The following is a 20,751-nucleotide window of genomic DNA, read 5'->3' as shown; positions in this document are numbered from 1 at the left end:
AAAAGCCTGAGAGAAAAACACATATACCAACCAATAACACTGTCAACTGAAAGAATATTAGCACTCAAAATCCCAAGTACACAGATATGTAGATATGTTTTTATTTGTAGCCTAAATCTTGAAAATATCATCTTAGCACTACCAGAGTATAAGAATCTAGATAACTGCTAGATGGATGCAGACAGAGATAAAAAGCATATCAATACTCCAGTGTTTATATAGATTTCAATGGTCTAGGTCCGTGATGGTGAACCTATGGCACGCGTGCCACAGGTGGCACGCAGAGCCATTTGTGCAGGCATGCGAGCCCCAGCCAAACTTATCTTCACTGCACATGCACATGCTTCCCAGCTGATTTTCAGCCCATTTGAGGCTGTTTTTGCCCTCCCAAGGCTTGAGGGAAGCCTCTGCAGCCTCAGGAGGCCGAAAAACGGCCCTTCCAGAATACCGAAAGTGCCCATTTTCAGCCTCCGGAGGGCCTCTGGAGCTTAGGGGAGGCTATTTTTGCCCTCAGGAGGCCGAAAAACGGGCCTTCTGGAAATACTGAAACAGTTTCCGTGTCTGAAACAGGCCTGTTTTTTGGCCTCAAGCCTCCAGGAGGAAAAAAAACGGCCTCTCCCAGCTCCAGAGGCCCTCCGGATGTTGAAAACGGGCACTTTTGGTATTCCAGAAGGCCCGTTTTTCAGCCTCCTGAGGCTGCAGAGGCTTCCTTCAAACCTCAGGAGGGCGAAAACGACCTCAAACGGGCCAAAAATCAGCTAGGAGGCTTGCATATGCAGGTAAGGGAGTGGGGGTATTGCATGCACAGGAGGGTGGGCTGTATTGCATTGTGGGTGCTGGCACACACATGTGCTATTGCACACACGCACACTTGTGGCACACCACAACAAAAAGGTTCTCCATCACTGGTCTAGGTTTAGTACTCCTACCATCCAGACTTTTTCCAGGGAGTTTTGTATTATATGATGTTAACTATATTTGATTAGAGTTATATTTAAGATCCATGTTGAATTCAGTTTTCCAACCAAAAGGAAAAGGCAATAACATTATCATCCTGCAGTCATATTCAACTTTAGTCAATCATGCCAGAAGTCCAGAAAGATAAATATGGAAGATGAAGCTAAAGGCCTGCCTAGTGTACCAGTATATATAAGTAGGACAAGTTATATAATGAAGTCCTAGCATGATCACTTATGTATCTGCTTGAAAGGAATATTTGTCCTGCTCTCTATTTTGATTCTTGTGTGCAATTAATGTTTTCACTCTTACTGTTGCCTTTAGTTAGAAAATCAAGCTGATGTTCATCTAAGCAGAGAGTTCTTCTCAACAAATAAACCTGTAGTTTATTTTGACCGGGAGGTCTACTTGCGTGAAGCATCAAGTCGCTTCCACCTGCCACAGGGAGAATATCTTATTGTGCCATACACCTCTCAGCCTTTCCAAGATGGACACTTCTGCCTTAGGATCTTCTCTGTGAAACAGATTAAAGCTCAGTATGTATTTTCTACCACCACATGCCAAAAAGTGTCATGCCATTTTGCATGGAAGTTGTTTAATATGTGCGTATTTGGAAGGGAATGCTTAATCTGTGATCTTCCAGATATAACTGATTTCTAATTCCTGTGAAGTCTAGCCAGTATGGGCAGCAGTCTGAATAGTGGGGTTTGTCATGTGAGTTATCTAGAAGACCACAGGATCCCAATTCTATAAATATATATGAATCTAAAAGGAATTTTATTTATTTTTTATTTATTTATTTATCAAGCGGTTATAAGATAACAGTTATAAGTATAAACATAGTTATGAATACATGAAATGGATACATATAAGGAAAAAAACAGTAGGATGGGGATAGTAGGCACGTTGGTGCGCTTATGCACGCCCCCTACAGACCTCTGAGGAAAGGGGTGAGGTCAATATTAGACGGTCTAAGGTTAAAGTTTTTGGGGTTTGGGGAAGAAACCACAGAGTCAAGTAGAGTATTCCAGACATTGACCACTCTGTTGCTAAAGTCGTATTTCCTGCAATCAAGTTTGGTGCGGTTTACCTTGAGTTTGTATCTATTGTGTGCTCTTATATTGTTATGGTTGAAGCTGAAGTATTCATTGACAGGTAGGACATTGCAATATATAATTTTATGTACTATACTTAGATTGGACCAAAGGCGGCGTAGTTCTAGGTTGTCTAGGTCTAGAATTTCAGGTCTGGTGGCATAAGGTATTCTGCAACGAGTAGAGGAGTGGAGAACTCTTCTTGGGAAATATTTCTGGACTTTCTCAACTGTATTAATATCATACGTAATTCGGGTTCCATTCCGATGAGCTGTATTCAAGTATTGGTCTAGCAAATGTTTTGTACGCTCTAGTAGTCAGTAGTATGATATGGCCGGAGAAAAACAACTCTTAATGCCTTTTTGGCTATGTAGTTATAGTGGGCTGTAATTTACAAGGAACGTAATGTTGCTAAAGCATCCCTTTCTATCAGTCTTCATTATCTTTTTCCATCTCTTCTATAACGAATGGAGTAATGTGTCTTCACAGCTAGAACGGTTTGGATAGAGAAATGATAAAAGAAGCAGAATGAATTACAAGGCAACAGGAGAGTGAGTACAAAAAGTCTGAGGACCAGAAGAGGAAATAGCAAAGGCACTCTGATCCCTAGGAAAAGAGATGTAAATTGAATTGGAGAGGAAAAGTGAGAGTGGAGAGCTCTAAAGAGCACCTTGTTTTCCCCTTCCTTTTGAATTAAGATAATAGTTTTAGTTTCCAAGCTTATTTACCGTATATGCCGGCGTATAAGACGACCCGGCGTATAAGACGACCCCCAACATTTCCACTCAAAATATAGTTTGTTATATACTCGCCCCTCTTCCGCACGCCTTCCACTTTGGCACTTTTTTTTTTTGAGGCACTTTTGTCTACCGTGGAAGCGAATCCCGTGAAGCCGAAAGGAGCAGCCAGCCTTCTCCCAGCTCCCAAGGAAATGAGGCTCGCACCGCCCGGGCTCCGCTGAGGTATCCGGCTGGGGCTGTCAGGAGTTGTTACCGCTGGCGCGGCTCCGTGCGGCTCCAGCCCTGCGTTGCCTCGGGAAGGAAAGGCAAAAGGAAGAGCCGCGGCTTTGCAACGCGGGACTGGAGCGCGCCAGCGGTAACAACTCCTGACAGCCCCAGCCGGATACCTCAGCGGAGCTCGGGCGGTGCGAGCCTCGTTTCCTTGGGAGCTGGGAGAAGGCTGGCTGCTCCTTTCGGCTTCACGGGATTCGTTTCCATGGTAGACAAAAGTGCCTCAGCCGCGGGCAGCCGCAGTGCTTCCCAATTACTATTTGCCGGCGTATAAGGCGACCCGGCATATAAGACAACCCCCAATTGGAGGCATCTTTTTCAGGGCAAAAAAATCGTCTTATACGCCGGCAAATACGGTAAAAATTAAGAAAAATATCACAATTCCCTTTATCTGAATTTGTTCAGACTCTTCCTTCTGACTATGGTCAAATATACAATTGCTTGAGAAAAGTTATTTTTTAGAGTAGAATGAAAATTAAGTCTATATTTAGGTGGAAATTATAGGTAGCAAGAAAGGCAAACAATGGCAGTTGAGCACACTAGTATTAAGTAGGAATGATATAATTTGACAATGGCTATTATTTTTTATTTTTTTCAAGATATTTATATCTATAGTTTTCAGGATGACTCACAAAAATAAAACCAACAAAATACAACAGCAAAAATATAATTAAAACAATTGTAGCTTTAAAAAATGCAATAGAGGCTTAAAACCAAATACTCTGTATTAAATATACACATTGCTAACAATTCACTTTTTAAGATCGCAAACAAAATGAGAGTTAGATCACTAAAACAATCCTGTAGGAAATGCCAGGTAATTCTTGCTTAGAAGGCTTAACCTCAAATTATGTTGTGAGAATCACTGAGAAAATCCTTTTCTTGAGACCCTCATGAAGTGCATCAGAGAAGAAACTTCACTTCAGGCAAATATATACAGGAGAAGGGAAAGTTGCAAGAATCTTTGTCAGTCTTCCTTATCTTGCTGCCTTCTCTTGGGAAGGGATGGAGTGTTTTCAGATTCTATTTTTTCTCATCCAGCTTTGAAGTCAGGCAGCAGTCAAGCTGGCACAACAGAACTAGAATGCCTTTAAATGGTGACTTCAGCTTATTTGCTTGCTTGTTTGCATAGCTAGATTTAGATGCTAGTTGTATGACTCTCATATTGCATCGATTAAGAACTGGAAACACCAACAATTTCAAATGTTTAGGCCAGTGTTTCTCAGCCTTACCAACATGAAGATATGTGGACTTGCTAAATTTCTTGGGTTGAGAAATACTGATTTTAGACACAGGGATGCAATCACAATCAATATAAATATTCACCTTCTGGAAAGGAAACAAATGCATTCTTGTTCAAAGGCCCATTGAACCGAAAGAGTTTAAATGCTTTCTGAAAGGCTAACCAAGTTGTCTGATATCAGGAGAATAATGTTCCAGAAAAGGAGGCAATGATGGAAAACACCCTTCTGTGTGGTGCTTGTATATGACATTCCCTGAGGGCCAGGACAGAAAGGGTCCACTCTTAGAGATCATAACTGATGGCAACGATCTCTAGGAGAAGGCAGTCCCATGGATGCCAAGGTCCTGAAATGAAGGGCTTTAAAATACCAGCAGTCCTTTGAACTGAACCAAGAAACAAACTGGCAACTAGTGCAGTCCTCAGTCAGTACAGAGTTTCACTGGGCCAAATCAAATTTCCTGAACTACTGCATTCTGAACTATCTAAAGCAGCCCTATGAAGTACATGCTGCAATAATACAAATGGGAATTTTATCCATATAAAAGCCATGCATACAGTAAGCAATGCCAACAAGGAAAAGGCCATAAATGGCACATAGTCCCTCTTAGCCAAAACTGTCACCTGCTCTTCAAGCAAGAGCTGTGAATCCAAGAGCACCCCCAGATTACAGACCAACTCTGTTTGGGGAATCCTGTCCAGAGCCACAGATGGAATATTTTAATACTCATTCTTCCATGTCATTCTACTATTCTTTTAAATTGACTTTGAAATTTGTGGATTATGTTTCAAGTGTGTAGCTTGTTTTTATTTAATTTTATTGCCTTTTGAAACTATGTCACCAGAATTGCAATTTTTTTCTTTAATTACAGAGAAATTGGGGACACCGCCACTGCTAATCCATATGAGGTAAATAAATTAAGCAGATTCAAATTAACATATTTACTTTGAAATCCATATAAAAGCAATCAGTTTATCAGGCCAACTGAAAGTTTACCAAATAGTGTATATGTTCCACACATCTAAGAACTCTTTATTAAGAAAGGAAACTGGAAAATTAAAAGGCTGGTATAAAAGGCTAGTTTTGTTTTTAATGGACTGAGAGGTATCTGCACACTTGCATTTCTCGAAGGTAAAGAAATTACAACAAGTGCTATTTTCAAAACTTTCTGCTGCATCTAGGTAGATGGGATGAACAAATTTAAGGAGGAGTCTCCTTAAATTTCTTGGTGTCCATAAGTGAGGAAAGGCAGGTGGGTAGACACTGCGGTATCTGAGTCATGGGAATATAGGAACCTCTGGCTCTGCATGTATGGGGCTGACAAGGAAGAGGGAGTCCAGTGTGGGTGGAGGTGCTTCAGAAGCAGGGGTGGGATTCAAATTTTTAAACAACCGGTTCTGTGGGCGTGGCTAAGTTGGTGGGTGTGGCTTGGTGGTCATGTTATTGGCTGGGCGTGGCCAACTCAATATCACTCACATCAAGGCACACATCTCCTCACCTGGCCTCTCATGATGGTGGGGATCTTGCAACAGTCATAAGTGAAAAATGGTCATAAGTCACTTTTTTCAGTGCCATTGTAACTTTGAATGGTCACTCCACACAAGCAAAGTACCAGCAAAGGAGGGGAAAAAAACTCCAGAGAAGTTCCTGAGACAGGAAGTCTAGTCCTGCCAAGAATGTAATAAGGGTTAACAGAGAGGCAGTTTCTGTAAGCAACACCAGAATGTTTCCTTCCTGCCTTCCTTACAGGATTAGGCCAGTAATTTCTTCTAACAATCGGTTCTCCGAACTGCTTAGAATGTTAACAACTGGTTCTAGTGAATAGGTGCAAACTGGTAGAATCCCACCCCTGTTTCAGAGCCAGGAAGAGGGAATAGTGTAAAGTTCACTACTTTGGGAAGCCACTGATAAAAATAGCATGCTTGTTTGGCTGATGCCATCAATATTTATATAGGTCAGTTTTCACAGAAATTAAATTGATACCACAAATTTTGAGATACCTTGCTTTATGGGATTTCACAGCAAATACGTTTTGGAATTATAAGTCACTTTTCTCAGTCAAAATTGTTTTCCTCCTTACCAAAATACCCCGATGGATGGAAAATAGAAGAGATATCAGCTCGATAGTCTAGACATTAACAAAACTAGGTATATGCTAACATGTACTATATAAAATATGTCATCAAAATGAAATTGGGCTATTTTAACTAGTGTTGTTATGGCTTATACTCTCTGTGAATGTTTCCTGCAAGCTATATACCTGCTTAGTCAAAATGCCTCAGGGTTCTTCACCTTCCTTAGTAAAAATGTTCTATTTACAATCTCTTCATTTTTTTAGCCTCAAGTTACAGGCAAGGATATAGACAACGAATTCAAAAGTCTGTTCGAAAAACTTTCTGGGGAGGTAAGAGACAGATATAAATGTATATTCAAGATTAGATAAATAGTATATTTTTCAACTTTAAATTAACAGATCTGTATCACTAATTCATATCAACAAGTTTTTTTAGCCTCAAGTTACAGGCAAGGTAGCATGCAATCTTCCTTCATTTGCTTTGCTTAACAGGGTGACAGCAGTGCTTTGGATGTGAAAGTAAAAATAATTTTGGGGTATGTAGTGGGAGGGAATCATGTAGCAACTCCTTAAAGTCATTGCACCCTTTTCTAGGTGCCCATTGCAGCTGCAACACAATCCTGGGAAAACGTGTATTCAGGGAGATGCAGGCAACCTCTGCCCTCTGAAGAACTTTTTCTGCCTTCACATCGAAAGGGCTGTGTGGCCAGAACATTTATTTACTGAATGATAAGATTTACCAACTGCCTCGCTCCCAGAAGCTCTAGATAGCATGCAAATAGAATCAAAATACAATGCAAATAATCACAATAGAATACAAAAGAAATCACAAAACAATGTCACCAATGATACAATTCATATTTCAGCTCCTCATCTCCAAAGGCTATTCTTTCCTTGGGGCCATTCTTTGGAGGAGAAGTTGTTCCAAAGGAGGGGAACAATCACTGAGAATGCCTTCTCTCTTGTCATACCTCCCTGTTTGGTGGAGTCCTTTAGCAGTCCTTTTCTATCAGATTAGATTTATTTATTTATATTTATTTGTCAAACATGTACAGGATAACAAGCGTATGTATGAACATAAATCATGAACAAAGGAAATAAATACAGGTAAATGGGGACAGTAAGACAGGGATGGTAGGCATGCTGGTGTGCTTATGCATGCTCCCTTTAAGGACCTCTTAAGAATGGGATGAGGTCCACGGCAAACAGTTTGAGATTGAAGCTGTGAGGATTTGAGGCTGTAACCATGGAGTCAGGTAGAACATTCCAAGCGTTGACCACTGTGTTGCTGAAGTCATATTTTCTGCAATCAGGTTTGAAGCAGTTTACCTTGAGTTTGTATTGATTGTTTGCCCATGTATTATTGTGGTTGAAACTGAAGAAATCATTGACAGGCAAGATGTTGTAGCAGACAATTTTGTGTACTATGCTTAGGTCAGACTGCAAGCGGTGTAGTTCCAGATTGTCCAAGCCCAAAATTTCAAGCCTGGAGGCATAGGGAATTCTATTGTGAGTAGAGGAGTGGAGTATCTTCCCGAGAAATACCTCTGAACCCACTCAATTGTGTTAATGTCCGATATACAGTGTGGATTCCAGACGGATGAGCTGTATTCAAGAATTTGGTGGTCACAATTTATTTAAAGGAATAATACAGCCATGCCTATAGCATTGATAACATTGAAAACCAGCAGCCTGAACTGTATTTGGAAATAAATAGTATCTAATACACTTTCTATATAGGATACTACCCCAGAGGACTACAACTTCAAGTCTCTAATACCATTAGTACAGCAGTCAATTGCCCTCATCACTGCCCCCTTTAGTCATCCACTAGGGTCTTCCCCACATTTATTCATCTTCTAGTGGTAGTCCTTTTTCAACCCGCCTAAGCAGAATTAGTAGTTAGGCTAATACATGACATATTAGCCTAACTACTATAATTTTTAGTGAGAGAATTAACTTCAGAGGAGAGCAAATGGACCAGGGGAATTATGGTTAAGAGGGATTGATTAACCTTTTCTCTGAATATGATTTCTTAAGTTCAGTTTCTTCTGTGATTGTTCTTTCTGCTTTTAATCGATATTTGCACTACTTCTGCTTTTCTTCCTTTGTTTTCTTTCACACTTCCAGTTAGGAAAAAGATAAAGGTGATGGAGAAATTTTGGAGAAAAAATATTCTGAACGACATCACATCCTATGTGTTATATTGATGAAGGCATGTATGTTTGCATGCATGTTGTGTGAAACATTATGGAAAAGAAGCAGCCTCATTTGAGGTTCAGTTCAGGAAGCTGCTTGCTTGGACTGAATCCTGAACAGTGTATGTGTCTGTTGGATTGGACTGAAAAAAAGAGCCTATTATGATGTCCAGCTGACTAGTTTTTAACTGACAAATTCAATCAGCAAATAGCCTACGAGTCAAAGACAAAGCAATATAGCATTGTAATACTAATCTCCAGTAAGCCAAGTTGCAAATACTGCATATATACATACATGTCCTTCGCGAATATGAATATAGAGCTGTTCTCATAAGTGAGTAACATGATTGTGACATCTTCATGGCAAAAGGTCTGCATACATTCACCCAACCTACAGAAATAAAGCATTCCTTGGTTTCTGAAATCTCCAGCTATTCCGATTAGGAGGATCCACCAATATATACACTAAACTCATTTAATTAATGAATCCTAGCTGCAAAGAAATGGATTTGGGAGTACTAAATGAAACTTGATTCTGGCTGACTACAGAATCTTCCTAGTGATGTTGTTTCAGGTTGAAATTTAACCAAAGGATAAGGGTATGATAGCCATGGCTGTCTTGTTTTTTATTGTGTGTATGTCTCCTTGATCTCTACTTTTTCTCTTTTATGCAGGACTGTGAATTGACAGCAAATGAACTTCAGACCATTTTGAATAGAGTCATAACAAAAAGTAAGTTGCAACTGATTTCAGTAAATAATGCAGAATTTCCAGAACTACTCCCTGATCCCTCAAGCATCCCTTTTGGCTTTAAAAATTCTAAAATGACTTTGACCTTTTAAAACATGACATAGGATTTTAAAAGAACCTTCTGAACAGATTATAGTATAACATCCTATTAGTCGCTCCAGGCCAATATAAAATTAACTTGTTTATTGGCTAAAGGGTTTCTCTTTTTATGTGTAATATTTCTCTTTTATTTGTAAGTTGCCGAGAATCAAGGAGGCAGGCAGCTTTGAAATTGGACATATTAGTCTTTATCGTCTAATAGAAATTCCCAGTTACCAATTTCCTTCAAAAACAATACTCCTCAAAATATCTGTTCTCCTATTTCACCTTTCCTGGACTTCTTGTTTTCTGGGATTCCAGTGAATTGTTTCTGAGAGTACTAGCGCCATAGAACTGTTTTCCAGATTCAGCACACAGATTCTGTTTCTCTTTAAAGAAGTAAACCCTTTTTCTATCATTGGGAGGGAATGTGTTGTCTGTGCATGCCTGTGACAAAAAGCCATATCTCAACCGTTGGGATGCCTATCCCTAATCTGTTCCCTAGGAACGTTTGAGCTTTTTCGGCAAGAAAATAAGTTAGTTATTTTACACACAAACACACACACACACACACACACTCAAGGTAAAAATTTTCTAGGTCATCTCTTCAAATTCCTTTTGTTTTTGTTAAAATTACCAAAAATAATGTTAAAACTTTTTTGTAACGAAATGGGAAATTGCTAGGTAACTGTCTTGACACCAGTATTCATGTGATCTTTCTCCTGAAAGGTATTTTTCTTCAAAATGAGCTAATAAAAAAGCTTTTTTTTTTTTTTTTGCTTCAACTGGAGAGATTAACATGCCTGAAGATCTTGTGTTACCATGGGATGCAGAAAAATATTTGAATAACATTTTTTTGTCTCTTTTATTGTATAGGAATAGACATTAAAAGTGATGGATTCAACATAAACACCTGCAGGGAGATGATCAGTCTCTTAGATGTATCTTTTAAATGTCACCTTTCTCCACTGGATTTCCCTTGTGAACTTTTGCCTAGATAAGCCAAGATTTACACATCTCATTTCTGGTGCATCTGGTGCATTTATGCTGTTGGCATAAAATGTAAAGTAGAATGCTGATTTAAACAGTCTAGTAGCAAGGATAGTAAAACTTTATTATCAGCTGCATGGTTGTTTTCTTGCTGACTTATATTCATGTTCTGCCTGAATTCTGCAATCTTCTCTTGTGCACTAAACAACTGTTACCCATGTTGTTCTGCATAATCTAAATGTAATTGTAATGAGTTCATGTCACATATATTCTTTTTGTGTGTGTACATAATAAAAATAAACAGAGAGGTCTGAAAAATCATAAGTAGTTCTAAAAATTCACTTATCACATAGTAACAGGATTGTAATCATTACTCCTAAACCACGTTTCCAATCTGATAAAATCCAAATGGACTTGAGCACCTAGAAAGTAGATTTTAATGTTTGTCTTTTACGAAAAGATTTTCAGGGGGTGGTTGGTTCTTCCTGGTCCCAAAATACAATCCATCTGGTTCTACAGCACTATAATCATTTTTCAAATTGAGTCCAGGTCTGATCAACCCACTTTTATTATTATTTTTAAATAGCAACAGGAAGAATGTTATCTTATATGTGGTGAAATTACAGAATTATGTGCCTACATGAACTATGCATTTTTATTGGGATCAGAATGTCTTGTTTAAAAATATAAAAAAAAGCATTAAGAAAAATGTGTTTGAAATTTTGAATTAGACCTTAATACTATCCAGAACCATGGAACTGGTACCCTGGGACTTGTAGAATTCAAGATCCTTTGGATGAAGATTCAGAAATATCTGGTAAAAAGCAAACTGGTCCTTCCTAAATATGATGTCATCTTTGATAATTACTTAAACTGAAAAAAAAAACTGAGCAGTAAAGCACTAATTTGAGATAAGGTTTTGAGATATACATTTTATTCATGCTATGAATAAAATCTTATTAGTTTTGTTTCCAAATTGAATAGAGTTGTCTTACATCTGGCACTTAGGTCAGCAAGAGAGGGTAGGAAATGATCTGTGTTGCTAATTTTGCAGATCAGCTGACAACTTGGTTAAATCCTATGAAATTTTGGCAGGACAACTAATCACACATCTTCATCAGTAAAGATACCAGCAATTTGATATACCAATGAAAAATACCCTACTAAATTAACAGGTCAGAATAGCTTTTAAATGTATAGTTGGATAAGAAACCTTTTGAGCTGGGAAAAAAGAGCTGTCTATTGTTCCTTTCAAGTGTTTCCCTCAGTTCTGCATCACAGTCTTTGGCAGAGAAGGGGGTTATTTCTCAAAGGCCACTTCATCATCTGACTTGTAAGCAACTTGAGTTATGGGAATCACTTCCCAGGACACACAGCTTGTCATGAGGTAATTGAATTTTCACTCCACCATTCAGTCTTAACAGAAACAACTATCTCTCCTGCCTGGTTGGACCAGCTATTAATATCTTAGCTGACCTGATATATCTACAGTTAGGCTGAAAGAGCTGACAATAGCTTTTCTCTCTCTCTCTTTTGGTCTAGGAAATCTATAAAAAAGTAGATACGAACTATTCTGGAACCATAGATGCACATGAAATGAGAAATGCTCTCAAGGAAGCAGGTATGTTTGTGAATGGTCAGTTTTTCCCCTTCTTTTCTCTCCAGGAAATGTTCTAGAAAAGATGGCTGTGAATCTGCAGCAGAATCCAACTGGCTTGCAAAGAATTATGGGATGTAATTTATTAACGACTGCAGATCATAACAACCTAGCATACTATCGTCATCATTCAACATTATCCCCCTACCCTAGGTCCTTGGGAAGGATTTGATGGGTGGATAAAAATGCCAGATCCAGTCTAAATTTTTGGGTGATTATGTGACCAACCAAAAGAATGCTAACAAGAAATGTGACAATTTAGAACATACACATTTTTAAGTAAGGGCAACTTGACAGCTAATAAATGACATCATGTCCATGAAAAGGTTATTCATTCATTCTGCATCTGATTCGTTGATTTTGCCTGTCATCAAGTGTTTTTTTTCCTGGCATAATTGTAGATAGGACAGTAGGGGGACTTACTTACTTGGACCAAGAATATTTTCCCCTAGACTTTCCTCTAAAGCTGACCTCCCTCTGTTGTTCTCCAGCTGCTCCCCTCTTTGACAAATATGCTATTTTTAATCTGTGCATTTAGGCAGCTTGGAAGATACGGTCCACTCTTCCATAGAACTGTATACATGGATCTCTGAATCAGGGCCCTTCATATACAAAGGAGCTCCATGTAGCTATCAAAATATATGACCAGTTATTTCCCACATGTGTTTTATTGCTTGCCTCCCTCTGCAGGAGCCCATGTGTCTCCTTATGAGTACAGAACATGCAATTGTCATTCATCTGTCTCACTCTGAAGTTCACTACATGACAGTTTAATAATTAGGAACTTTTTAAAAAGAGCTCCTAATTATTAAATTAATTAAATACTTTGTTAACCTTTTAATTGCACCCAGTTTTCATATAATATATCATGCATTGAAAAAAAACAACCTCCCTGGGTTACAGTGAAATAAACTTCTAGTATGATATGTTACAAATGTTCTAAGCAATGACCCCAAATTGGGTCTGCAAGCAAGATGTCTGCTTACTTTTCTTGTGCGCTTTCTTTTGTATGGTGGCAAGAAAGCTCCACTTCATATTCATATTCAGTACAGCAAATCAGTGCACATTGGGATGCAGGGCCAGCCTGAATGGCCCTGTTCCACTTATCCTTGAATTAGTGCCTGGAACAGAGTGACAGAGTGGAAATATATTGTAGCTTTATATATCATAATCATTGGATCAATTAGAAGTATATATTTCTGCCAACTAAGAAGAATAATTCACGCATTGGATTCCAGCTAGGCCCTAACAGCTAATGGTATTTTATCTTCAAAGTGCCTCAGAACTCTTTGTACAGAGAAAAAGTATCCATTCAGGGGGAAAAAAGAGTTTCTCCAGAGGGAAAATGCTGACGTTCAGTAAATGCATCTATCTATCTAGACCAGCAAATGATAGCTGCAGCTGGCACTTAAATTAAGCTTCAAACACTGGAAAAAGTGTGTTTTGTATGAAACTGACTCCCTGCAACCAGAGGTCCCATTTCACTGGACTGGATGCATCAAAGCTACTCTAATTAGGTACTTATCCTTCAAAGAGAAGAACAGAGAAAATCCTGTGAAATAGCTTATGATGCATTCCTCTTCAAGACTTGATGAGTGAGTTTAAGGTCCATGACTGGTTCAGAAGAAAAGATGTGAGATAATAGAGCAAATATTATATTATAGAGCAAACTTCTTCAGCCTAGCACTCTTCAGATGGGTTGGGATTAGAATTCCTAAATGCTCAGTTTTATATAGCAAGTACATTGGGAGCTGGAGATATTGAGGCATAACAGTTGATGAACACTCTGAAAATCTTCACTTGTTCTTCCAGGACTCTGAATCCTCAAATTTTCTATCTGCAGCAGGTAGAAAATGCTAACAGGTGTGCTTTCTCACCTTATTGTTGTACTGTGATGGAAACAAATGATTCCACCATTACAATTTGCAAAATGAACCTTTCTCCAAAGCATTGGCTTGCCTCTGCAGTATCCTAAATTCAGATTGACAATACAAGCTATCATGATTTCTATCTACATTCTTTCTACATAATAAATCATACTATGAATTAACATGATAATTAGTTCATAGAACATACTGCAATGATGGGGAATTTCCACAACATGTTGCCCAGCTGAATTTTTGCTTGATCGAGTTCAGTGCTGAGTGTGCAAGAGAGACTAAAGGCTCATCCACACAGCCCCCTTGACTACTTCCCACATTTCATGAGTCAGGAGGAAAGTATGTTACTGGGAAATCTGCTGCCCCATGAGCCCTAAACATAGATGCCCCTAACCTTTCTTGAAATATGTAACCCCCAGGTTGCTAGTAGCAGGTATAATTTCCTTCTAGCTTTTCATATTCTGCCAGTGCAGACTAATGCTTTTGTGGACCTGGTGTGGACTGGATTCAAGAAACTGGCCAATTGCACCAGGGATTGAACATAATCTATTCAAAGTTTGTTTCCAATATTTAAAATAAATCAATTGAGTGATATTTGTCAATCAAGAAAATCAAATAATAAAGTAAGAATAAGTATCCCAAGTATACTGAAAGTTGAGTCATGATAACTGGGCTTATTTTCTTGTTGGTGTGAGATGTTTCATTGCTCCATTAAGAAGCTTCATCCGTCAGAGAAAACGTTAGGGAGTTCATTGACATACTCACATGCACTTTGGGGAAGAAACCCCTGAGGTTGGTACGGGAGGAGTTGGTACATTACAAGTCTCTGCCTAACTGACTTGCTCTGACTGATGAAGCTGCTTGGATGAGCAGCGAAACATCTCAAATCAACCAGAAAATCAGTCCAGTTGCCATGACTCAACACTCAAACAACTTTACCTGGATGACTTAGAATCTTCATCAATACATTTATCCCAAGAATATTTTCATTCTTTTGGACCACCCCATGCATTTAACGAAATGACCTGCAGCTGATGAAAATACATTTAATAAAATATATTCATTCTTTTACATTTTCCTATTCACGCCTCTGTCCTGGTGCATTCAGTGAACAAAAATCAGTGGAGACAAAAATAGAAGTGAGACTAAAGTAAACATTCTACTCACAAGCCTCCAAGTCTTACAAAACCCCAGTAAGACCTACTTTTAAAATTAACATATTTTCCTCAACCTGGTTTCCTCTGGGTGTATTATACCTCAGAACTTATAAAAAACAATCAACAGTGGCCGGCTGGCTGAAAGTCCTAATAATTGCATTCCCAAATTATCAGAAGAGCTTCATATTGGGGACAGTTTTGCAAGAATATACATACCTATCAGTAGGAATAATCACCCAGAATATCTAAAATTCTGGGTGGGCAATTCTGGGAGTTGAGGTCCACACATCTTAAAGTGGTCAACTTTGAAAAACGTTGTTCAATCTAAACTGTACTGAACTGGCAGAATTAAATCATGGAGATCAGCACAGTCACATGCCCATGTTTTAATTACGCGTTTTCCTTCTCCACAGGTTTCACTCTCAGCAACAAAATCCAGCAAAGTATAATTATTCGTTATGCCTGCAGTAAGCTGGCCATTGACTTTGATGGCTTTGTGGCCTGTATGATTCGTCTAGAATGCTTGTTCAGTAAGTATTCCTGAAAGAAGAATGGGGGGAAAAAAATCTGCTCCTGCTTTACATCTCCTAGCAAGAATTTTTTACTAAAAGGTGAAAGGTTTTTCACCTGAGTGCAAAAATACCTGTGTCAGTGATAGAAAGCTATTGTAAAATGTTTCTAATTTATTATATATATTACATTAGATGAACAGGGCAAATTCCCAGACACATTCTATCTGATAAAGCTGATACAGGCACATATTGAAAACACATTATTCTTTTATAAAGTTCCAACCGAGCTAATAGCAGCTACCTAAGATACTGATTGCAATATTTTATTCTGAGATCAGTGTTATTATTTAAAAGTTTGAAGGTCCAACATATTTGCAATTGAAGAGCAATTTGTTATAATATATGGGAAAGCTTTTGGAGATTTAAAAAGGGGAAATCACGACAGAGAATTTATATAATACATGCACAGAACCTCATGTATACACAATGGCATCCAAGTTAAAAGTTTTCCACTTGAACAAATCAGTGAGTCAATTTGATTAAAGCCCAAGGCCTGCCTGATCTCTACATTTGAAGTTAGGAGCAACATCTTCCTCAGGGCCTTTTAGTTTTGGTTATTGGATGAAATCGCTCTTGTTCTCTTGATTAGTCTGTCTGACCCAATTTACTTTAATGATACAACTTTTCAGTTAACCCTGCACTGGAAGATCTTTATAGAGGTTTTAGGTAATACTGCTCTTTGACAAAAAAAGTAAAATGAAGTTCACATTGCCATCTTAATTCTAAAACTTACATAAGGAGTAAAGAGTTTGGGCACATTATAGAAGAAACCTTCCGGTTTGCTTTTCCCCATATAAACATATATGACTATTGTATAAAACCGTATCTAGAAGTAGTCTAACTAAAGATTCCGAAGGCCAGGTTTTAATTACCTCCGTTCATCCTTAGTTATTCATTTTTGGCTTACAATGCGTTTTTGGCTTATCACACATTAAATCTAACGTCTGCTCTTGTTTCGTTGCTCAGAAATGTTTCAGATACTAGATAAGGATAAGGATGGAGCAGTTCAGCTTTCTTTGACAGAGGTAAGTTTGCTTTAGTAAACTGTATGGCTAAAATATTACAGAGTGATAATATGATATTACTATCAAATCACCATAACTGCAAAGTAGTTCCAATTACAATGCTTACCAGCCTGCCACTCACGCAAATGGAGTGTGCGTGCCTGCTATGCTCACCTGCTGCTCGTGTTTGGGGATGCGCATGCACACACACTCACCTGCTGTTTCTGTGCCCCGGTTGCAAACACCTCAGTCCATTAGTAGGCTGCGACCCAGAGGTTGGAGACTCCTGCCCTAGCAGACAGATCTAATTCCCCAGCAAGCAGAACCCACAGTATGCCTTCTTTGCCAGACCTGATAAGGTGGATAGCTGTAACTGGGGAGAGAGCATATTGCAAATAGCACTGAGAAAGGCCGTACTCTGACATAATTAAGAAAACAATAATGAAAAATACAGAAAGAGGTGCCTTCACTAAAGACGTATTACAGCAGTTGATGACCAGAAGAAAAAAGACTGCACAATTTATAAAAAAGACTTGATAATAGCACTACTAAATGTTGGTGCTGCAATCAAAAGGAGCCCTGGAAATTGTAAAAGGACTATGGGTTGCCTAGCACTTGTTAATTGATTATAAATTTGGTTCGATGTTCAAAAGATCTCTACCAGCAAGTGAGGAAATATCGCAATAGTAAATTCTGTGAAACTTTAAGTAAGCAACTGTGTATTATCCTAATTCTTATATTCTCTCTCTCCCTTAGTGGCTGTGTTGTGCATTGATCTAAATAAGCATTATTTTTTGGCAATCATTTGGAAACTGGACAAACTTACGATTCCACCATGAAGTTTCTGAGAAAAAAGCTGATTCCATGACCTTCTCAAAATATGAGGAACTATGTCAGGCTCTAGTGTATAATTTAATAAAATTAACATAAAATAAACAATTATGCATAGAAACAAATATTGTATAGCAAGCATAGCCACATTAGCAGCTTTGATTTAATAAACAATGTGTCATGAAATCTATGTTTCAAAACTGTGATTGAAATTGAATTCATCTCTAATTTTATTTCTATATAAAAATAATTCATTTGCCTACATTTTGCACCTATCAGAAAGCTGTATGCCTTGCCTAAGAATAGAAACTGATTTATAAAATATCTAGTATTTCTATTTTCCAAACTGGGAGATCATCCATCCTGGAGGAGAAGGAAGATGAAAATTAAATGAGCTGGAGAATATCACGGGCTTAGGGCCAGATAGCCTTACCCGAAAGCATAAATAATTGGCAAAAGTCTAATGTGATGTTTAGTTAAAAATATTGAAATACATGAAACAAAATGGAAGAGATCTGAACAGGATCAGGAGATTAGAATAACCCCCAAACAGAAACTGACCTTCCTAACAACAAGAACAAGAACAATCTAGCACAATAGTGCTAGACTTTAAAAGGAAGGATAATGAGAATTAAGAAGGATTATAAAAAAATATCCTACTACTGAAACTACTTTTTGCCTAATCAAAAAACAAAAGAATCCTAGTAAATTGTGAAAGGGAAGCAAATTAAACCATCCCATTAGGCCTCCTCACAGGAAGAACCAAGGAATTGTGCAAAGGAAAGCATAATTTAAAAATCTGATTAATACAGCAAGTTAAGACACAGATACAAATAACTCTTACTAGGAGAATCTGCTAAAATGAACAAAGCCACATAGCTCACATAGAATTTGTGGCATCATGTCATCATATGACATATCATGACATTTCCCCCCTTCATGGAGCTGGGGTAGGCGTGGCCTATGTGTGACCCATCCAGCCCATGGGCTACCAGTTTGACACCACTGACATAGAGCAAATCAAATCTTTCTAATGGTAAAAAGCAGCATAAGGAGAGTGAGGCACAATCAGTTGAAAAGCATGTAAAATACATCAGAATCTTAAAATGATGTTAATTATACATAAAGCAAAATCACAATAAAAAGGGAGTCTTTCAGAAGTTATTCAAGGGTGTTGGAATTGATTCATCCCAGCTACCCTTATTATAGGGGCATTTTCATTTGAATGAACGTTTACCAATCATCATGTGAAACAAAATATAATATCCTTAGAATTGCTCCTGTCTTCATTGTACTCCATCAGTGTTTGAGAAAGTACTTTAAAAAGTGTATGACTCCAAAGGATGGAAAATCAGGAAAGGAATTTAGTAGAAATCCAAATACAGACTGGAGTTTAGTTGGGTTGAACCATTTTGCTCTAGGCTGTTGAAAAATCCATCCAAATCATTCATTCATTCATTATAATTTTGTCTAATATTTCTTCCAGGAGATCCTGGTAATGTACATATTCTCCCTTCCTCTACCTTTTCCCTGCAGTAATTCCTTGAAGTAAGTTTAGGTTGTGAGACTGGCTCAAAGTTAACACAAATAGGACTCACACAGTATCTAGCAAGAACAATTTTGTTTTTTTACAATGCTCAATAATAACATATAAATTATTTTATTCCAGAAGTAAAAATTGGAATGTTTAAGCTATATGTTATAGTTGTAATTTATTTCCCATATCAAAATGTTATTGATTTTCAGGAACTGAAATAAGACTTTGAAAATTAGTCAAGCCAGGCACAAAAGTGCATGATCCATTGTGTTAGGCTTAGATTAGAACACTTCCAGTGGTGGGATTCAAAAACTTTTACCACCAGTTCGGTGGGCGTGGTGTGATGGGCGCGCTTTGCACGCGTGCATGCACTTTGCGTGCATGCGCATGCCAAACACAGAGGCACAGGCACAGAGGCATTTGCGCAGGCACAGAGGCATTTGCGCAGGCACAGAGGCGTTCCAACTCGCCTCCTGCAAGCCTGCGCTCTCCCAGTCGTTTCAGCAGCTGCCGCGCAGCACTCTTCTGTGCCGCGCAAAGCAGCTGCGTTTCAAAAGCAGAAGATAAAGGTGAGTATGGGAGCCTGGATGGGAGGGTGGGCCAAGCAGCAGAGCGGCAAAGAGAAGTGGTTCGGTCTCCGCCGCTACTGGCTCAGCAGAACCAGGCCGAATCGGTAGCATACCACCACTGAACACTTCCCATAATTCAAGGATATGATTGAGTAAGTAGTGAAGGTTGCCTGTAATTCATCCATTAAGCACTACCTAGCCTGGATGGAGAGTATAGCTAACACAACATTACCCAGCATTGTTCAGGACCAAGGGAATCTCTTTCCCCCATTTTCCTTTCCAGTTCTGCAACACAAGAAACAATCTCGAATTACTCTTCCGCTCCCACATCTAAAAATCCTTTGGCAGATATGACTAGATTCAAACATACAAAATAGGAGCTCTTCCTCCTTGCTTCTCAGCCTCCTTAGGCAGGTTATTTTAATTGCATGATTCTCTACATCTATCTCTAGGCTCCCTCATGCCCACTTGGATGTGCAGAGCAGAGTGCAGCACTCCATTCTCCCTTATCTTTGGAAGGCAGGAAGTACTGCTCCTTCAGCGGTGCTTTGATCACTGGTGTCAACAACTGCTGAAAACCAAATCCTTTTCACTGCATCTCCTTTCCCTTTCCTCTTGAGGCTGCATCCAGGAGAAACTGATTGGGGCTGCATGTGTCTTTTCCTCACAAAACAAACTCAACTGCTTATCATTCTCTCTTCTGCCTTAGCTTTTAAAAGATGCTTCTCCCAAAATGCATACAAGCTGCTTCAGGGATACAGCAGCAGCAGAATGGAGTGCGCTGAAGGGTAGACACAAGAACTTCCAATCTCTTAGGATCTGAATAGATAATTGGAAACTAAATTCTATACCTCACCCTACCTCTCAAGTCTTACTATATATGGAAACGCAATGACTGCACAGTTTTTCAATGGGCAGGCTATGAACCAAAGAAAGAAATAGATTCTGGTCTATTAGAAAGAACTTCCTAATGGTGTGAGGAGCAGACTGTCTTGAGGAAATGTAATGACCTCTCAAGCAGAGGCTGTATAAGCTACTTATTGTGTTGCTTCTGGATTTTCTGCCTCAGAAAATTAGAACTGATTCTGAGCTACATGGATAGATTCTGAGGTCTAGGGCTCTCTAGACCAGGGGTCTCCAACCTTGACAACT

General features: G+C 38.7%; 1 protein-coding gene across 1 annotated transcript in view; it reads left to right on the top strand.

The window, feature by feature from the left end:
- The window catches only part of CAPN8 (calpain 8), a 48,072-nt gene extending 30,400 nt beyond the window's left edge, over positions 1 to 17,672 (top strand). Inside the window, exons 12-21 of the mRNA XM_087964534.1 lie at positions 1,282 to 1,493; positions 5,174 to 5,210; positions 6,641 to 6,706; positions 9,249 to 9,306; positions 10,279 to 10,343; positions 11,141 to 11,209; positions 11,935 to 12,013; positions 15,500 to 15,616; positions 16,625 to 16,683; positions 17,419 to 17,672. Of these exons, the coding sequence (XP_087820660.1) occupies positions 1,282 to 1,493; positions 5,174 to 5,210; positions 6,641 to 6,706; positions 9,249 to 9,306; positions 10,279 to 10,343; positions 11,141 to 11,209; positions 11,935 to 12,013; positions 15,500 to 15,616; positions 16,625 to 16,683; positions 17,419 to 17,442 (786 nt within the window). The 3' untranslated portion in view covers positions 17,443 to 17,672. The remainder of the gene's footprint in view (positions 1 to 1,281; positions 1,494 to 5,173; positions 5,211 to 6,640; positions 6,707 to 9,248; positions 9,307 to 10,278; positions 10,344 to 11,140; positions 11,210 to 11,934; positions 12,014 to 15,499; positions 15,617 to 16,624; positions 16,684 to 17,418) is intronic.
- The last annotated feature ends 3,079 nt before the right edge of the window (positions 17,673 to 20,751 follow it).

Source organism: Notechis scutatus, chromosome 1 (assembly GCF_049901735.1).
Source record: "Notechis scutatus isolate UNSWTSFEM ecotype Mainland chromosome 1, rNotScu1.2, whole genome shotgun sequence".
In the NCBI taxonomy this organism is placed as follows: Eukaryota; Metazoa; Chordata; class Lepidosauria; order Squamata; family Elapidae; genus Notechis; species Notechis scutatus.
The sequence above is the reverse complement of the archived record's forward strand: the minus strand, read 5'-3'. Positions and strand labels throughout refer to the sequence as shown.